This window comes from Labrus bergylta, chromosome 7 (assembly GCF_963930695.1).
Source record: "Labrus bergylta chromosome 7, fLabBer1.1, whole genome shotgun sequence".
Lineage (NCBI taxonomy): Eukaryota > Metazoa > Chordata > Actinopteri > Labriformes > Labridae > Labrus > Labrus bergylta.
In genome coordinates, this window is record NC_089201.1 from 11,757,111 (window position 1) to 11,774,954 (window position 17,844).

General features: G+C 39.6%; 1 protein-coding gene across 2 annotated transcripts in view; it reads right to left on the minus strand.

Moving 5' to 3' along the window:
- edc4 (enhancer of mRNA decapping 4) overlaps window positions 1-17,844 on the minus strand; it is a 28,251-nt gene that overhangs the window by 7,056 nt on the left and 3,351 nt on the right. Inside the window, exons 4-27 of one of the 2 annotated variants that reach the window (XM_020644282.3) lie at window positions 16,615-16,714; window positions 15,988-16,174; window positions 15,603-15,750; window positions 15,256-15,360; window positions 14,677-14,789; window positions 14,470-14,586; window positions 14,247-14,342; window positions 13,365-13,464; window positions 12,823-13,003; window positions 12,543-12,609; window positions 12,039-12,130; window positions 10,804-10,985; window positions 10,337-10,416; window positions 10,064-10,196; window positions 9,689-9,984; window positions 9,255-9,485; window positions 8,822-8,926; window positions 8,487-8,621; window positions 8,087-8,123; window positions 7,573-7,720; window positions 7,109-7,264; window positions 3,074-3,189; window positions 2,827-2,992; window positions 1,211-1,397 (exon numbers count right to left, since the gene is read on the minus strand). In XM_020644282.3, coding sequence (XP_020499938.1) covers window positions 1,211-1,397; window positions 2,827-2,992; window positions 3,074-3,189; window positions 7,109-7,264; window positions 7,573-7,720; window positions 8,087-8,123; window positions 8,487-8,621; window positions 8,822-8,926; window positions 9,255-9,485; window positions 9,689-9,984; window positions 10,064-10,196; window positions 10,337-10,416; window positions 10,804-10,985; window positions 12,039-12,130; window positions 12,543-12,609; window positions 12,823-13,003; window positions 13,365-13,464; window positions 14,247-14,342; window positions 14,470-14,586; window positions 14,677-14,789; window positions 15,256-15,360; window positions 15,603-15,750; window positions 15,988-16,174; window positions 16,615-16,714 — 3,278 coding nt within the window. The remainder of the gene's footprint in view (window positions 1-1,210; window positions 1,398-2,826; window positions 2,993-3,073; window positions 3,190-7,108; window positions 7,265-7,572; window positions 7,721-8,086; window positions 8,124-8,486; window positions 8,622-8,821; window positions 8,927-9,254; window positions 9,486-9,688; window positions 9,985-10,063; window positions 10,197-10,336; window positions 10,417-10,803; window positions 10,986-12,038; window positions 12,131-12,542; window positions 12,610-12,822; window positions 13,004-13,364; window positions 13,465-14,246; window positions 14,343-14,469; window positions 14,587-14,676; window positions 14,790-15,255; window positions 15,361-15,602; window positions 15,751-15,987; window positions 16,175-16,614; window positions 16,715-17,844) is intronic. The other variant, XM_020644283.3, reaches the window with a different exon arrangement.

Genomic DNA, 17,844 nt, shown 5'->3' on the forward strand with positions numbered 1-17,844 from the left:
AGTTTAGTATTAAATCTTAGTATTAAATCTGTTCCTTGTTACTTTGATGAAAACAGTCACATAATGTGTAGTCTACTTAAAGCTCGATCATATTAAGGAAAATGTGTACATGTAGCTTAATCAAGGGTAAGGACAGTTGAAATGGGACAATATATAAAATATAATAATAATAATAATAATAATAATACTAGTACAGGGTTTTTCTTAGCTCAAAATGAGGTGGAGGTCATATCCTCCTTACCATGACGACCTACTGTACCTGCATGTGTATAGTGTGTACTGGCTAAACCAAACACTTTTTACAAGAAATGTATTATATTAATTTGTGAGGGCAATGAATATTAAATAACAATAATCAAATGTTTTAACAGTCCTGCTGGTAAAGAGAGAGACTTTGGTCTTTTAGGGCGTTTTCATATTTGGTACGATGGTTTCGTACTGTGACCCACCACGATTGCTCTCTCCCATTTCCTCCCCCCTGACCAGCACGGACCGTACTCGGGTACACATGAATCATGCCTTTAACCACCTCTTCAAGCGGACTCGGGGACGGGATTCGAGTACGGTACGGTTGTGTTCACACTGATCAAATGAAATGAAATTTTGGGGTCAAGTGTACTCTGACCTGTGCCGGGGTCCATAATGTGAAACAACCCTGAGGCCCTGTGGCCACCTAGCGGGGGGACGCTGGGCGCTGCACTTTTACTCCAGGCCTGCAGCTGCAAACGCTCTCTCCTCATTGAAAACAACTGAAAAAAGATGCTGCCGCTCAGAAAAAAAGTGGACAAGGGGCCTAAGTGAAGTGATTATCTACACTGCAGTCTGAAGGCTCTTTTTGCAATGAAAAATTATGATAGCTGTCTCATACAAACGATCTCTCGAACGGTTCAATGATGTATCGAAGATTTGCGTATTACATTTGCTGTCGGAAACCTTTTACTCCTTCTCTTGTCACTTTTCTTCATCTTAGGCAGTTTTGGCAGCACGTTTTCATTGGACTTGCTATGATACAGCACAGCCACCACATTGGGTTTAATTTCGTTATTTCAGTTACAAATGAGGAATTTGAGAACTCTCCTTGGAAAAAACAGTGCTTTTCATGAGAACACCTGTCAAGACTTGGGGATCGGGGCATTATGACATTTCTATGCAGAAACATTTTATTTAAAAAAAATCTTGCTGAAAATGTAGTAGTTGCAGTTGTACATACTTTCCCACCATCATCTGGGTCTGGTGCTGGACCTCTGCCCGGACGTTAGCTGTGATGGTATTGGTCAGCTGATCATTGGAGCTTTGGAAGCTATCCATCATCTGCTGGAGTTGGCCAATCACAGGGTCTCTTGTCTCCTGCTCTCTCTGCTTTCTGCTCTTCATATGGCTCTCAAGCTGTTGGATGTCTATAAAAATGAAAGTCAGCAAAAAAAGAGAAAAAAATCAGGTTCCAAAGCTCTACACACCTATCATAAATACCTTGAAAACTAAATTAAGCAATCTAAAAAGGAGGAAGGGCTGCTGTAATGACAATCCCACTGATTTGACGACCAGCAAGGAAGCTCTGAAACACAAAAACTACTTTATAAATCTCTCTTAATGTGAAAGAGCTCTGAGGCTTTACTACATTGTGCCATAACAATAGGAAACACGTATCACTGTAAAACCAAAATATGGTCGGAAAAAACAAAAAAACTAGCAGGTCATTATGTTTTGAAGGCTTCTGGTTTGCCTTATTTTGTCTTAACCACCCAGCTCAGTGGATGGAAACAGAATCATTAATTTTGAAAATAAAAGGTAAATGGACAGAAATGACTCTTTATTTGCCATTTTCGTCTTTCGACTACTATAAGCTCTTTACACTGTAGTGTAATGTAGTGCATGTATCTATCACAGGTCAACATTCAGCTGTCCACACATTCAAACACTGATATCACTGCCTGCTCATTAGAATCCAAACTAATTTGCATTCTCGTAACACATCAACGGCACATTCTTTGGGCTCTGATAGTAGTTTAATACACAAATGTTCTCACATGAGATGGAAGACCAATCCACAATTAAAAACTGACTTTTAGTGGAGTTACAGTCATGCCTGAAACACATTAATGGTGGGCTGCCAATGTAAATTATGAATTCAGTTGGGTCCTGTAAGGTTAGTTATAGGGATTGGATAGATGAACTGCACACCTGAGCAAATTCAAGGTTTACAGAGTAGCCTTTTTAGCTAAGCCTATCAACCCAACAATTTAATGTTGAACATAGAATCATCTGGGGGCATATTTGGCAGAGATAAAGCCCTGCAAAGAAGCTAGATGCCAGTATAAAGGTTAATTGATAACTCACAAAGTTGTAGTCATATTTTGCCAACCAACAGCAAACCAATTTGATGATTAATCAAATTTAAATTTGAGCAAAACTTGCAAGAACACACATGCTAAGAGATGCATTCTTGCATCTAAATTAGCTACAACAACCTGTACATACTCTGTCAGCCTTAGTCAAATTTTAAAAACTTCTGGCTGTCTGCTTCCAGTTGTAGGCATGGCCACAACCTCAGAAAGGATTCTATTGAACTAGTTGATTCTTTTAACTAGCTCAGTCTGAAAGGGAATCGTTGACAAAGCTTTCCTTGACATTTTTAAAGAGATAGTTATTTCACAAGACTTTCAGATAAACAGACCCTGATTTCAGGGCTAAAGACAGGAAACCACAAAGGTGATGAAAATACCAAATCAAAGTCTATTAACAACAAACATCGATCAGAGGAAAAGAATCAGGATTACTATTCAAAAACCTCTGTGTCTGGACACCAAAAAATATTGATTAGCTCACATTCTTGTGTGCCTTGTTTGAAGCTGTCGTTGATTTGTTGAAACATGGACTGGCAACCTCTTTCAAAGACAGGCAGCACGATGCTCTGGAAGGCGTCTTTATAGGCGGCCTGTATGGGCCCCTGCATGGCTTCAGCTGCAGCTCGACCAATTGCATCTGTTGTGTTCTATAAAGAAGAAGTAGATACATTCAGGGTATGTGATGGTTTGTGTTTAGCGAAGGACAGAATCACAAGCCAGCCACTTACCTTGGATTTGACCACCTTGCTGACATTTTCCTTTAGGCTGACCTCGACAGCAGTGAGCTTAGCAGCAATTGTATTGCTAAGCTGACCGGTCACTGGCTCCAGACTCTTAGAAATTGCTTAAAATAGGAAAGAAAGAGCAAAATAGATTAGCAAGAGTTCCCCTGACATGGGATCAAGGCAAGAAAGAAAAAAAGACAGGGACCTATTGTGTCATCACATTAGAGCTGAAGAGAGAAAAGGTAAGACAATATGTCTCAAAAGGCTGCTTGATTACAGTGTCACAGCAGACAGAGCACCTCAGCTGCTTTTATTATTTCTAAAACTTTTTCTTCAAGGAGCAATGTGTAAGATATTTAATGAATTCAAACATACAAGGTCCTTACTATATCATCAGACATTAAGGAAACATGCTATGTTGAAGTGTTGGTTTTTCTGAAAATTATGCTGCCAGTATGTGCTTCTAAGTTTAGATTCCAGCAGATTTTAGATTTATTAAACTAGGATAAATATTGGAGATGCTTTTGGAAAAGGGAGAAAGGTTAGAACGCAGAAAGGTTTCACTGAAGCTCCCGTGTTGGTGTCTGCATCAGCTCTAGTGAAGAGTTGGCGGGGGAGACAGCTCTCTCCAATGTCTTGAATTTGGACTTCAGTACCCATTTTAATCACTACAGGCCAGGCTTACATATTGCTCATTCGAGATAATGTCAATAACTTTAATAAGACAATACGTAAGTAAAATAAAATAAATCACAGTAAGTAGACCAGATTTATTAAAATTGAGCCTGCCAATAACACAAAGCTGTTCCAAACTGGGGCAATGCATATTTTTGGAGCGGGCAGGGCAGAACAGAGCTTGTGTGTGTGCATGCCTCAGTGTGTATGTGAAGCTCCTGCTGTGTCTACAAGTCGTGCCTCTCGTGCTCCGGCAGTGCCATAACACAATGTATAATACACACTTGGACACAAAAACGATGCCATTGCAGAAGCAAGGTCTAAGTACAGAGGCGTAATGAAGGCTGAACTTCATTATGGCACTGTTGCAGAATCTCAATCTAAAAGGAGCTAATGTTTACAGCTGACATAGATCAGGGATGCATTGATCTTGCAATAAAGAAACGGTCCCTATTCAGAGACTAACAGCTTTATAATAATTGAGCCACATTAGATGTTGTGCAACTGCTAATGCTGTTCAGTTTTTCAGCCAGTAGTTACATTAAGACAGTATTTTTAGTGCAGTAGCAACCCAGGACCTCAGAATATAAAAAGGAACCTCGATAAATAGTTTTGAGGTATTTCAAGTATCTTTTTTATCACTAAGGTAGTCGGCAAAAAGAGAGCACTGGAATACGAATGATAGATAAGGGCTTGATGAACATTTAGGTTCACAGCAAGGATATGTGATGATAAACTGACAACATCAATGGTGATCACCTTGAATATGAGTTACTCTGCGGATGAAATTGCTTTGCCAAAAAAATGTCTAAACAACAAAAACACCAAGAAAGCTAATTTTGGAGTTTATTCTAAGAAAAGAGAACTGTTTAAAAAAAAAAAACAGTTGTACTTATGTTTAAAAAAGCAAAAAGAGAATACAAAGCACTATGACGCATCTCTGAGCATGACGGCTGCCTCACAGCACTGATGTGGCTTGCACTGCTGCATTGTCAAAACAGGCAACATTTAAGCTGCAGTGCTGCCACAGGGCTGATGCTGTGCCATATCTCGTAGCACTTGTCTTTGATAATGGAAATATTAAAAATATTTTACGTCATTTCATGTTATTTTATTTACATTAAGTTCAGACGGAAATCCAAAAATATACACATACAGTTTTGCTTTTTTTGTGTGACATTTTTTATAAATATAACCACTCAACCATAATGACGAGTGTACATTTGCTGGTAGTCTGACAATACATCTATCCATACATGCCCCTTTTCTGCAGAGAACTATGCATGGCTTGCAAAAAAGCTATGTCAGACTCCTACTCTGAGGATGCATTGCACCGCAGCAGTGCTCAAACCACACCTGAGCTCTGCTGCTAAGACAGGCTATGTATTTGCTCTATCCTGTTAAGTTAAAATTTTGAGATAACTCTCAAGAGAGCTCCAAATGTAGCCTTAAAATTCCTAACCAGGAGTCATAGCAGCAGAGCGATTTTGAAACATTCTCCTTAGAGCAACTCTGAGCGAAGAAGGGACAGAAACTTCTATCTTAATGAGGACGTGTGGTTGTAGGGAAGTGTATTGCATTCATTTTTTGCCTGGTTTCTTGTTATTACGAGATAAAGATCTCATTATTACGTGATAAAGATCTTGGCAGCTCATTACAACATTTTTCAGTATAAACACCGTAGCAGGCGATTCCGGCAACGCAGTTGTTTTTCATGGGGTGAAAGTATTTTCAGTAAATGCCTAAGCGTATCTTGAGACACCACGGAGCCAGCTTGAATGCAATTCAGATGCATGACTTTATATCAGTGAAGCATACCATATCTATTTAACTGATCCTGCTATGTCATGTAGGTCAGAGTGTGCTTTGCTTTCCGTCTGAACGCCTTCAGATACCTGCGCTAGGTCGATAAGCTCATGAGAATACCACCTGTATTACTCAAAGATGATAATATTTCCAAATGCCGTAAACCAAGGTGGAAATAAAAAACAATCAAATTAATAACGCTGGTCATCGTTGCCTTTTGATCTTCCTCTCTCCTCTGCCTGCCACGATGCAAACTTCATTAAGCCTCTAGTATCTTTTTAGGCTTTGTAATGTGTGTATTTTCTCGTAATAACGGGATCTTTATCTCGTTATAACGAGATAAAGATCTTGTTATTATATTATGTAATGTTTATTATGTAATATAATATAATATATAATGTAATATACTGTATATAATTACATTATTATGGTAATAACAAGAAATCAGGCAAAAAAAAAATTCCCCACATGAATGCAATACGCTTAGATAGGTTGACCTCGTTGCTAGACATGACATTTTTTCAGAAGCTGTGATTGGTTGATCCAAAATTGAGAAAAAGGTGCTCTCTTGGTGATAATATACATGGAAGGACAGACAATGAAATGCATTAGATACTGATAGTTACTCCAGCATGTGAAGGGCCTTTAATCAGTGATTAGATGCAGTCGGGAGGAAACCACATCTAGAGGGACTTGCCATGCACGCCTCATACTTTGAATATTCTTCATTCAGTGTTTGGAGAACATTTCTCTATTTTTCTCATCAAAAAAACTCCTCACCGTTACACAAAGCTCTGCTATGTGAATAATTTTGATCTTTACAAAGATCCAGTCCTTACTTGGGAAATTCTTAGAAAATGTCATGATTCTAATAATGTCTTAGATCTTAGGATTTTGTCACTAGGAGCAACTCTTTGCACTTAGGAAACTCTGTGAATACAATACAAAGTTCTACAATAAAAACATCTTGCTCAGGTATACAGTCTGGAGTCTGGACCAGATTAAAGTTGCAGACTGTGAAATAATCTTGGATGCAACAGATAAAAATGGGTATATACGTTAACGTTTTCTCTACAATTTGTGTATTTTTGCTAGTCTAGAGAAAGTCTAAAGAAAGTCAAAGACAGCATGCTTAAGAAAAGTGACACTGGGGTGATTTATGCAACAGAAAGCATTGCTGAGAAAGTTTGTCAAAATGATTTATACTTTGATACATTTTAGATACCATCTTAAAAAAAAAAAAAAAAATACAACCAACACAGTTGTGTCTGCACTTTTCATTTGGTTAACACATTAGTGCCAAAAGGTTGACACCCATAACTGCTAACAAAAAAAAAAAAAGTACTCTTGTGAAAACATTACAAAAATAATGCTATCATGAGAATCATTGTTCTCTGTATCTGGAAGAGAGTGCAATGGTGCAATACCACCATCATCTGGTAAGTTTAGCTGAACTTACACAAACAGCTCACTCTCTGTGCTCTGTTGCCTTTAACTCAGTTTTTTTTTTGCTGATTTAGATGACAATCACATTCTTTTGTGTGTGTGTTGACTTACTTTGTGGGACTGTTTTCTTCATTTCCTCTCGTAGTACTTTGTCCATTCTGTTGGTCAGTGCTGAGCTGAGGGCATGGCTGACATGCTGGCTGAGTTGTTCCTGAAGCTGCTGCTGATGATTCTGATTCTCTGCCAGAACTCGCTCTAGTCTGCGCTCTAAGCCCATGGAAGGTCAAGGCTCATAAGAAAGAATCATCAAGTCCAACATTTATGCAACTCTTTAGGATTAAATAAGAGATGTGATAAAGTAGTTTTGGCTGTATATGAATGATGCATGGTAGCTTGAGGTTTGTAAGTTACATCCAGGCTGTGTGACCAAGGAAGAATACCCAGATTGCTACTCTACTGCTTAACACTTGAAGCACAGTTGTTCAGCAGACACAAGTTGCAGAGTTTTAGCAGGAAAAAAAAGTGTTAAGAATGAAAAAGAAAAGTTTCACGAGGAAGAACAGACTGAAGGATACGTTCTTGTTCCTGGTGGGTGGTCAGGACATGCTCTACCTGGGCCATAATCGAGCTCTGCATTGCTTCAATTTGTCCACGCAGTTCAGTTAACTCCCTTTGCTGGCCACGCAGGAGCATCAATAACTCGTCCTGTACTTCTGCATTCACCTTTGGGGAGGTTTAGAGAATGATTGAAGAAAGGTAAACAAGGAAGACATTGGGAAAGTTAAGTTATCATTGAACTAAGACAATTCTGGTTTTGCACCAAAACACCAAGTCAAATTCCTTGTATGTGTAAATGTACGACTATAAAAACGGATTCTGATTCAGTTAAGCTGTCGTTAAGTTTCTGACAGTTTGTTGAGAAATGTGATGTTTCCTCGTAGCCCAAAATAAACTGGGTAATTGTAGGTGCGATATATTTTCAAAATAATAACAGAAAAAATCACAATGGATCACAATGTTTTCTTGCATTTATCAGTTAATGTAAACAAAGACAGCTTACGAAAATGAGACGTGTTGTAAACCTCTTACCTGGCTAGAATCCATTTGCCTGGACTTAGGTGAATCACTGAACAGAGAGGAGAGAAAATAGGCCAATAAATTTGACTATAATACTCTAAATAATTACACAAGAATGTATCATCATGTATTATGTCCTTGTCTGTAGTTATAGACACATTTAAAAAAACAAAAAAAAACATTACAATATTATATTTGTTGATGGTACCAAGACTTGGAGTTGGCCAATAAGCTGTAGTCAATAATACACTAAAAACTATCAATACAAATATCTAGATCTACAAGTACATTAATTCGCCTGGATTATGAATTACCAACCGAACTACCTTAGCTGGACTTAAACTATATTGAATCAAGTCAAAGGATGGCCAATATGACCAAATAAGGCCTTAGTGACAAACTTCTGACAAACCTGTCATCTTTCTTGGTCTTCCTCTTTGGTTTTGGCGAGCCTCGTGGTGAGCTCTTCCAGTCCTTAACAGGAAGTCTGTGAGAAGAGCGATTCCCTGAGGATGACGCAAAGCTGGCTACCTCATCATCAGGGTCACTGGGTCAAACACAGAAACGTACAGATATACAGTATGAGACAGCTGTAGTGTTCTGTAGATTGTTATGTCGCTTAGTACATGAACAAAGCACTTTACTCACGGAAAAGAGAAAGCTAATTAAATCAAAACAGTTTTGTTTTGTTTTATTTGATTAACAAAACGTGCAAAAAAAAAAAGAAGGTAATTTCATTTGTTTCACCTCTGCTCAGGGCCGGCATCCAGACTGTCATTGTGTGTGAGGTGATAGGAGCGTCGATGATAAGGTGAGCTCAAATGTCTGTCTTTTGATTCTTGATCTCTTGAACTACAACACAGTGGACATGTCAAACAAATGTGTTAATCAGAAACACAGATCGAAAAATTTATCAATAAACAACCCATCGTTCTACTTCATGCTTGCAAGCCTTGCGCAACTACGTGTTTATGGTAATGTGTGTCTTACTCCAGGAGTTCAATATATTTTATATGATAAAAGATTGTATTAAAAAAGAACAAAGTTCATCATCAATAATTTGTAATTACTCATTCGCCTCAACATGTTTAGGATTACAAGTTGTACTTCGGATTCAGAATATTCCAAAATCCTTCATGTGGCTGTTAATGATTTTTCGGTGTTATGGGAGAATTCTTACCAGTCTCCAAGACCATTGTCCCTGAGGCTGTTTCTGGTTTCCCTGGTGATGTCAGGTGCGGCAGGCCACGGTGTGTGGCTTATACTACCATCTGCTGATCCTACTCCAGCCCCAGCATTCTCCTGGGATAAAGCATTCTCGAGTAGAGATGGAGTGTGGCTGAGTCTTGGTTCTGACTCCATTAACCCGCCCACTGGCCCGTCTCCACCACCAAGCTCTCGGGGCAACAGGCTGAGACGGAACATACAACAGTTTTGTTCATTTAAAGGTCAATGCTGGTGTTTTTGCAAGGTATTCCCCTAGAACTTTGGTAAACTTAAATTCCAGGGGATTTTGTATAAGTACTTAATATCTGGAATTGATTTTTATTCACTGTGATCATGAAGGCACAATATTTGCTAATATTACATAATCACCACTTCTCATCAAGGTACCTGTTATTGTTGCCTGTGCGTGGTGAGGTGAGTAGGTGCAGGGCAGATGCAGCAGAGGCCATGCTGTCTGTCTGTAGGGCCGAGAGAGGTGAGGATTCCAAGCTGGACACCAGTCCACGCTGAAGCTGCAGCGTCTGGGATGCAATCTCAGGCATGTCCTGTGACATGACTGTTGAGGCTGAAGAGATGACATCAGGGGAGCGAGCCCTGGTCGGGGAGGCCAGAGGTGGCAAGAGGGGAGAGTCCAGAACCTGAGGGCTGTCAAATGCCATAGAACCACTAAGGGGAACCAAAGCCTAAAATGGAGATAAGCAGAGTTATGAAAACAAGAAGATATAATATCTTGTTGAGTTTGGAGAGTGTATCAGGTCCTACCTGTAAATTCTCCAGTCCAGGCAGCAGCACAGCAGATGCAGCTTTTGGGCTGTTGGCGGAGGTCGAGAGTGCCAGACTATTGCTGCCGTTGTTATCAGCTCTGTTAGGACTCTGACTGACATCATCAATAGCTCTGCAGACATTAACATAGACATATTCTAGTCAGGGCTACATGTTCATATGTGACCAGCTATACAGGAGATTATAAGGAAATGTTTACATTTGTGATAATCAGATGCAGCTTCTAACTTATCACTTTGCCTGATTACCAACCTGTTGGTTGAGTCAGAATTGCTGCTGATAGCCGTCACGATTGTGAGACTGCTCGCACTGCTGCCGGGGGATGCTGGTACCTGGAGGGTGAAAGTCAAAAATCAGCTCTAATCTCCCAGTAGATCACATGATTTCCCAGACTAAACAAAATGAAAGCCACTTTTAGATAGCTGTGATATGTCACATCATGAGAAAGAAGGGGGTTTGGTATTAAAGATTTTCATCTAACTATCATCTCTGTTCCATTTAGTTTACATGAACAAAACTAAGGACCTGCTTGGCTGTCTGAGAGGTAAAAAAAGGGCACTGATACAGCAGATCTTTCATTTAGGCTTATGAAAGTTATTTGTTTCACTTGAGTTTTATAACAGATACCAAACAAAGATACTCAGACATCAACCAGACAATCAGTGTTATTTGAACAAAAAAATGGGGTAACAGTAAGCACAGTTCTGAAGTTTTCTTACTGAAGTGCTGGGTGTCATGAAGGCATCAGGAGTCATCAGCTTGTGCATTGTCACACTGCTGTTACCCGAGTTTGACAAGAAGTCAGCAGGAGCGGGGAGTGATGGGATCTTTCTCAGGTCAGTCTGTGAGCCACCGTCTGATTCCTTGTCAGAGCTCTGGTCAGTTAGATGTTCTGAAAACCCTGCGAGGCACAGAGAATTAAAAGAGGTAAGACGAAATGCTATTGAAACATGTCGAGTAGTATCAACATTAAGCTTGCGCGGTATCAAATTTCCTCATACAATCATACCGTCTTGCCATTATACCGTGGTATAGGGTATATGACGGTAGTTAAAATAAATAAATAAATCTTCTGTTGTACCGATAACATTCACAATTATAAATACCTGGTTACCGACCAAGGTTTTGCTATAGCTAAATTTCCTGTTGTCATAAGTTAATTTCTTTTCTATTTTGTTTTTCCATCAATTAAGGACACCTACAACTTCTGTTTCAAATAACATAATGCAACTGAACACTCTAATCATCAAGGTTTTTTACTTTGTCTGGTTTTAGTTGGGAGTGTTGCAGGGTTTGCCTCTGTATTGATGACATCCTTCGGCAGGTGTGCCACCAGATCTGCTCTCGCCAGCTCTATAATAGTGACGTGTCTCAGTACCGCTCTCCTTGCCAGTAGACTTGCCATGGTTCACTTTTTCCTAGGGGCCTGCTGATCTCACGCTTCTCTTTACACTCTCTCTCTCTCTCTCTCCCTCCTCCACTCTCCTGTCAACAGTACAGTCATAGTGGCCAGGGTAACAGGGGTCTACATAGAACCTGACCCCTGCTGGGGCATGCTGTGCACTACAACGATTCACCTCAATACATTATATGTGCCTCAGTTTAATAGAAAAAGTAGCGTTTGTATTTTTAGTGGTATTAAAATTCATACAGTCTGGATTTCGAAATACCCTGGCATACCTTAATACAGTGATACCACCCAAGCCTAATCAACATGCACTTAACACCACAGGGTTAAGAAAAGTGGCTGTTACATCAGCTGTGTAAGTTCTGTCTTAAGTTTGGGTGTATCATCCACACTCAACCCAACATTGAAACTAGTTACTTTGTAATTCGAGTTCTGTCTTTGTTTGGTTTCAGGGACATAAGGTTCATCTTAACAAGTAAGAGTAAAGAGTAACATCCATTCTAACCAAAATTTGTTGCTGTAAACTAAGCCAACCAGTGAACTTACCAAAGCCATCCTGAGAATCAGAATGAGGCAGGAAGACTGTGGAGCTGTAATCCAAGTTGGGCTGAAACCAAATCTGGACATCCTGCAGACTCCTGAAAAGACAAATCAATAAGACTGGTGAACATTGCCTTTCTATTTATTTTGGAGACAAGATAAATTGATGTTTTTATTGAATTTGATTCTTGATTTATTCATATTAGATTGAACATACATCTGAAATGAAATGAAAGAAGAAGGCAGTTGTTGAAGAACTTGAAGTGTTTATATTACTACCCACAAAATCTTTTCATCTTCTATCAAAAATTGGTGAGCGCCCTATTCTCTAGCAGTGCCTGAGCTGTGTGCTCACACAGGCTGTGTGGCTGCTCCAAACTGTTAACATGAACATTTCTGTGGCTAGCTGTGTGGGGGAAAAAATGTAACGCTGCCAATAAATCTTGATGTTTCACACAAGCTCTTTTATGCTTTACTCTATTCGAGCCATCAGACACAGAGAGGACTTACTTGGTGTGAACACAGTAGAGTTTAATTTGGATTCCCGATTTTGACTCCGTAGGTCCAGGAATGCCCTCTGGAGGGAAAAGCAAACCACACACACAAAATGAAATGCTGTATAAATAAAGGCTGTTCAAAAATACCCCAGTGTGAAGTGGCCCTTTGAACATCTCCATGACAAAGCAAATAAAAAATAAAAAAAAGCTTACATGTTCAAAGGACTACAGACTTAAAATGACTTGGATGTGTTTTCGATGCAGTGTGTATGTGTGTAATTGTACATGTGCACCTGTTGTCAGGCTCTCACTCTCCTCCTCTGCAGGGAGGACCTCAGTGTGCCGCAATCGGCTTTGCGCAACATCTCGGACCCCGAAGCTAAGCACAGGGTGGGTCAGCAGAAACTCTGACACGGCTGTGAAAGTGGCCTTGCCTTTCTCTAGGTCCTGTCTCAGCTCCATTACATACAAAACCTGTCAATAAATGAAATCAAGGATCAGTGTGGCCATGTGTGGGGCAGAGGAAATGATTTGGTCCAGACACCAAGTAGGGTTCATCAAAAGCACGATGCCCCAATCGCTGACAGACTATCCCAAATTCAAGAGGGTTGCCTTTTAAACCAAATTAAACCAAATTCTCTGTTTGAGTTTCAATCTCAGTTATTAGTGTTAACCTCCAGAATTAAAAAGTCAATTGTGTGGGAAAGTGACAGATAGATACAGAATTGTTAAAATTGAAAAAAATGTTTAAACGATGAAACAGGTTCTAAAGCAAAGTTTGTTAACATAAATATCAGTGAACATTACTCAAATAAAGCACATGGTATGAACTGACCTTCCTCTGTACATCAGTGAGGATGAGATACTCAGCAGAGAGGTCGAGACTGGCCTTGAGACCTGGCAGAACTGATGAGTTGAACAGATCTGGGGAAAATCTGAAGGAAAACAAAAACACAGCTATTATGATCTTTAATTCTGCTGCATCAACACTAATAACAAATAATAAGATAGCTTTCAATAAAAATACTTTTGAAAGGAATAGTTTATTGACGGGCTACACTGTCACGCTGCCATGATGTCATGCTATTACATAGCTGACACGGCAATCGTCATCAAGCTACACTCTGCATACGAATTAAAATGGTTGGCTGTGGAAACACAGGAGATCAGGGTTTAACGTATCAAACTGTACTGAACCAAACAGGACCGCTTGGTGGAAATGGGGCTATAGTGATGGAATTACATGACTTGTAAAAGCAACTGACACCATCGATAAACAGATTATCTATACAGGTATTTGAAATGACCGTTACCACTGGCAACAAGTGCCATGCTGTTCGGATAATTATGTTAATTCAGGGTTAACAGGTATTTGTCAGTACTACCAGCTAAAAATGTGGCTTACTGGGGTAGATCACCATGGTAACATAAGCTGAACACCTTACGTGCCTCAGAGGAGGTTATGTTTGGATAATGTTGGAGATAAGTTATCATCCTGTATGAAACTGACCAAAGAGATCTCTTGATCACAGAGGTCTGTGAGATGATTGTGAGAGGGGAAGAGAGATCAGCCATCACTTCTTTGCAGTGTGATTTTTCATATAAAATATATGATTGTAAAATATATTAATCAGGCTTTACAGTTATCATCCTACAACATCACATCTGAGGCATTAAACTTTTTTTTTTAGTCATAGTAATGGAGGAGAGTAAAAACCTGATGGTCTGTAAACAAGTCCAAGACACGGTGCACCACATTTTTAACTCCTGGTTCTGATCTGCCCCAGTTATCAGGAACCGCCAGAAAGGAACCCTTAAGGAGAGACATGAAGAGAGAGGACAAACAGAACGCAGATCAATTAAAAGCAACCAACAACCACATTGTAAACTTGTTTGTGTCTCAATTTTCTCTGGAAGCTGTGTGCACGGTCTATACGTACTCAGGGTCCTGTCTCTTGTGGTTGTCACAAAAGAGAAGGCAGGAGAGGGGGCGTCCTCCATGAGGCCGCAACTCATGAAGACATCTGTGGAACAAAGATTTTTCTTTGTTTTTTAATCTACAGCCAAAGATCAACAAGTTATTAAATTATGTGCATTTCATAGAGGGGACATCAGTGTTTATTTGAAAGAACTCTCATCACGCTTACCTTGGCTGGTCTTGTGTCCCCTCTATGTATATCTGCCAGAACTTTATGTATCCATCATGGCTGGCTGTAGCCAACACAGTTCCATCAGGAGACAAGGCCCCTTCACTGACTCGCTGCAGAGTCAGACATGACACGACATTAAGGATCAAAGAGAATATTCCTAAACATTGCCCCCATAGGCTTCAAAGCCCCTAATTTTGGTTTGTGGCCCATAAAACATTACAGCAAAGTCAGTAAACACAATTTAAATTGGCAAAACGTAAATGATTAATGTTTAAGTTACATTACATTACAAGAATGAAAGTATATTTTATTGTGTATTTTCCTTTAAATACATATATCCTCCAAAAGACTCATCCCACCACACAGCAATTAATGACACATTAGTCAGAAATATATTTAAACATGTTTCAGATTAAATCAAACAACATTGACATCATGCCAAGGCCAAAGTGTAAGGATGTGATTCTCTGACCCACGGAGGAACATTTCGTAGTTAGCATTTTGGAAAAAAGGCTACTTAAGTGTCAATAACGGTTTTTAAATGCTTTAATGCAAATGTTTAATCTTTATCCTTACCTGGGTATGCCCTTTTACTGTGATGAGGCCGTCTTTAAGGTCTGCGGCATCAATGGGCCAACTGCTGTTGTTGGCTTTTAAGACTTCCAGATCCCAAACTTCCGCCTATATGCAGACGAGATTAAAAGGAGAATGCAAAGTTCCTTGTTTAGTTTTTCCAGATACTCTTCAATTAGGTGTATACAGGGAGTGTCGATCTCGTATCATGCTTCCTTAATTTTTGTAAGATAAAATAAATTAATATCATGTATAAGATCATACCATCATTTCCCTATTTGAGATAATTCTTTGACCTCATGTTAACATTTTATTACAAATGTTCGTAAACAAATTCTATTAAGACAAACCCTGTCTTCATGTAAAAGGGCTAAGGTCTGGCTGGTGTCATCCTGGTTCTCTTCATTCTCTTCCTGTATGAACGGGCACCATATGAGGCGGCGGTGGGAGTTTAATGGAGTGTCCTCCGGCCGTCGAATATGAACCACCACCTGGTCACTGTAGGCAAGATGAGTTAAGGGAAATGGAAGACCATTCTCTGAATGTTTTGTTCCTTTGCTTATGGATTCCTAAGAGTTTGAGTTTGTGTAAAATCACCAGACCATCTGGGCTACTGTATGTTTCCATATGTACTTTAAGAATACAATGAAATAAGACAGCAAAACATTTCAAGACACCCACAGACACACATACTGCTAAATTCTCTTTTGAAATTTCTCCAACACATCAGGATACAGTATTTTGCTTCCAGTGCAAGTGAGCTGCCAGACCATCAGGTTGCCTGCTTCATCTACACAACCCAGCAGAGATGAGTCCAGATGGGCAAAAGCCAGATCTGTGACTGCTCCAGTGAAGCCCTTCAGTAGAGAGCGCTCAGCAGTACCCACACTCAGGACGCGGATCATTGCATGGTTGTTGGCTCCTGCAGGGGGAGGTATTTAAAGTAGAATGAATGTTAAGGTGCTTCAAAAATTAGCAAAAAAGGTAGTTACGCTATTATCACATAACCACTTTAAAAGGACTGAGAAGCCTTTTGGGACCAGAATCCCCACTTCTTTAAGTGCTAGCTCAAGCTGCCATGTTAAATTGTACCCTCGTCGGAAGAGTTTTAAAAAAAACTGTCATCTAAGGGAGCTTAGAGAAAGTGGTAGCTCCATAGTTTAATTACTTTGGTAAAGGTGAAATTACATTTTTGAACTTTGTCATATACCATAAACCTTAAATTTGAAATGATCCATATAATCAATCAATCCCCCAGCTGTTCTTTACCCTTATTATCTGCTGTAGCTGTTGTTTTTCATTTGTAACATCGCCAAGGGCATCAATCATGTTATTAAACGGTGGAAAAGAAAGGACTCTTACCTCTGATGGCATAGGCTACGAAGGAGTTGGAGACAGCGATCAGTCTTCCATAATAATACTTGTGTTCCCAGTCATACTTGGCAACAGGTTGAATCTTCACCTAAACATATAAAACATGTATAATACTTATATGTATACAAAAACATTCACCAACCAAAATTGGGGGGATTTTGGGGAAATCTAAACATACTGTTGATAGTTTTTATCTGGTTATAAAACAGGCTGAAATTAATGCTGATGCCTCTATAGGCATATATGCACTCCGGATAATATCTAGATAATTACAGGAGGACTGCTCGGGGGAGATTCTCCTGAACTAGCCGTTCACATATGCTCCTCACAGCGGGGGACTTTCCCTGTCAGAGTCTGCACGTGACCTCTACGATCTCCGTGCAGACACTTTAGGTAGTTACTGTATATAAACGTCATTCTCTTTCTATTGGCTCGAATTGAAATCTCCAAAGTATATGCTGCCGCGTTCAGACAATCAAATCTCCAGAGTTTTTCAGGAGATTTCCGTATGTGTGACAAGGGTTTGAGTGACCTTTTAAAACAAATAAAATCATCAGAAGAATATTGATTATGTCTGAATTTGTATTTTCATGCTTGTCATCACTGCCACTGGATAAATGTTAGGCCAAGATTTTACAGCACGTGTGTTTGATTACAATTTCCACGGAAAAAAATTCAGTGAGCGATAATATTGATAATTAAATGTCAGCAGGAATATTTTTCTTTCAGTTTGAGAACTCTACATAGGAGTGAACAGTGTGTTGGTCACCAAAATCGGCACAGAGTTACAGTTTCTCTGAGTAGCTTTAAACTTTTGGAATTACCAGTAAATTTGACCTTCAATTGCATTTCTCTTTGTTCTGCAAACTATCATGTAAACTCTGTAAAGACTAATTACTACGGCCGATTTGTGGGTGCCGCCATCTTGTGGTGGCGCCATTACTGCGGTGGCCTCTCAGTGTCTGCGGCTCCCTGTTTACTGTGACGGAAGTTAGATTTAAACGTCAAATAGTTGATCAGGAGATCTTAATATTAAGATTTTAATATTAATATTAAGGTTGCATGTGCGACCAAATTGGTCGCACTCTGGAGCCCTGATGTGTGTGTATTATTTACACACAAGTTGCCAAAAACCACACATACGTTGGGATCATTTTGTGGACAAGCCTCATTAACGACATAAAGTGAATAATCAATCCAATAGTGCAGGATGCAGAG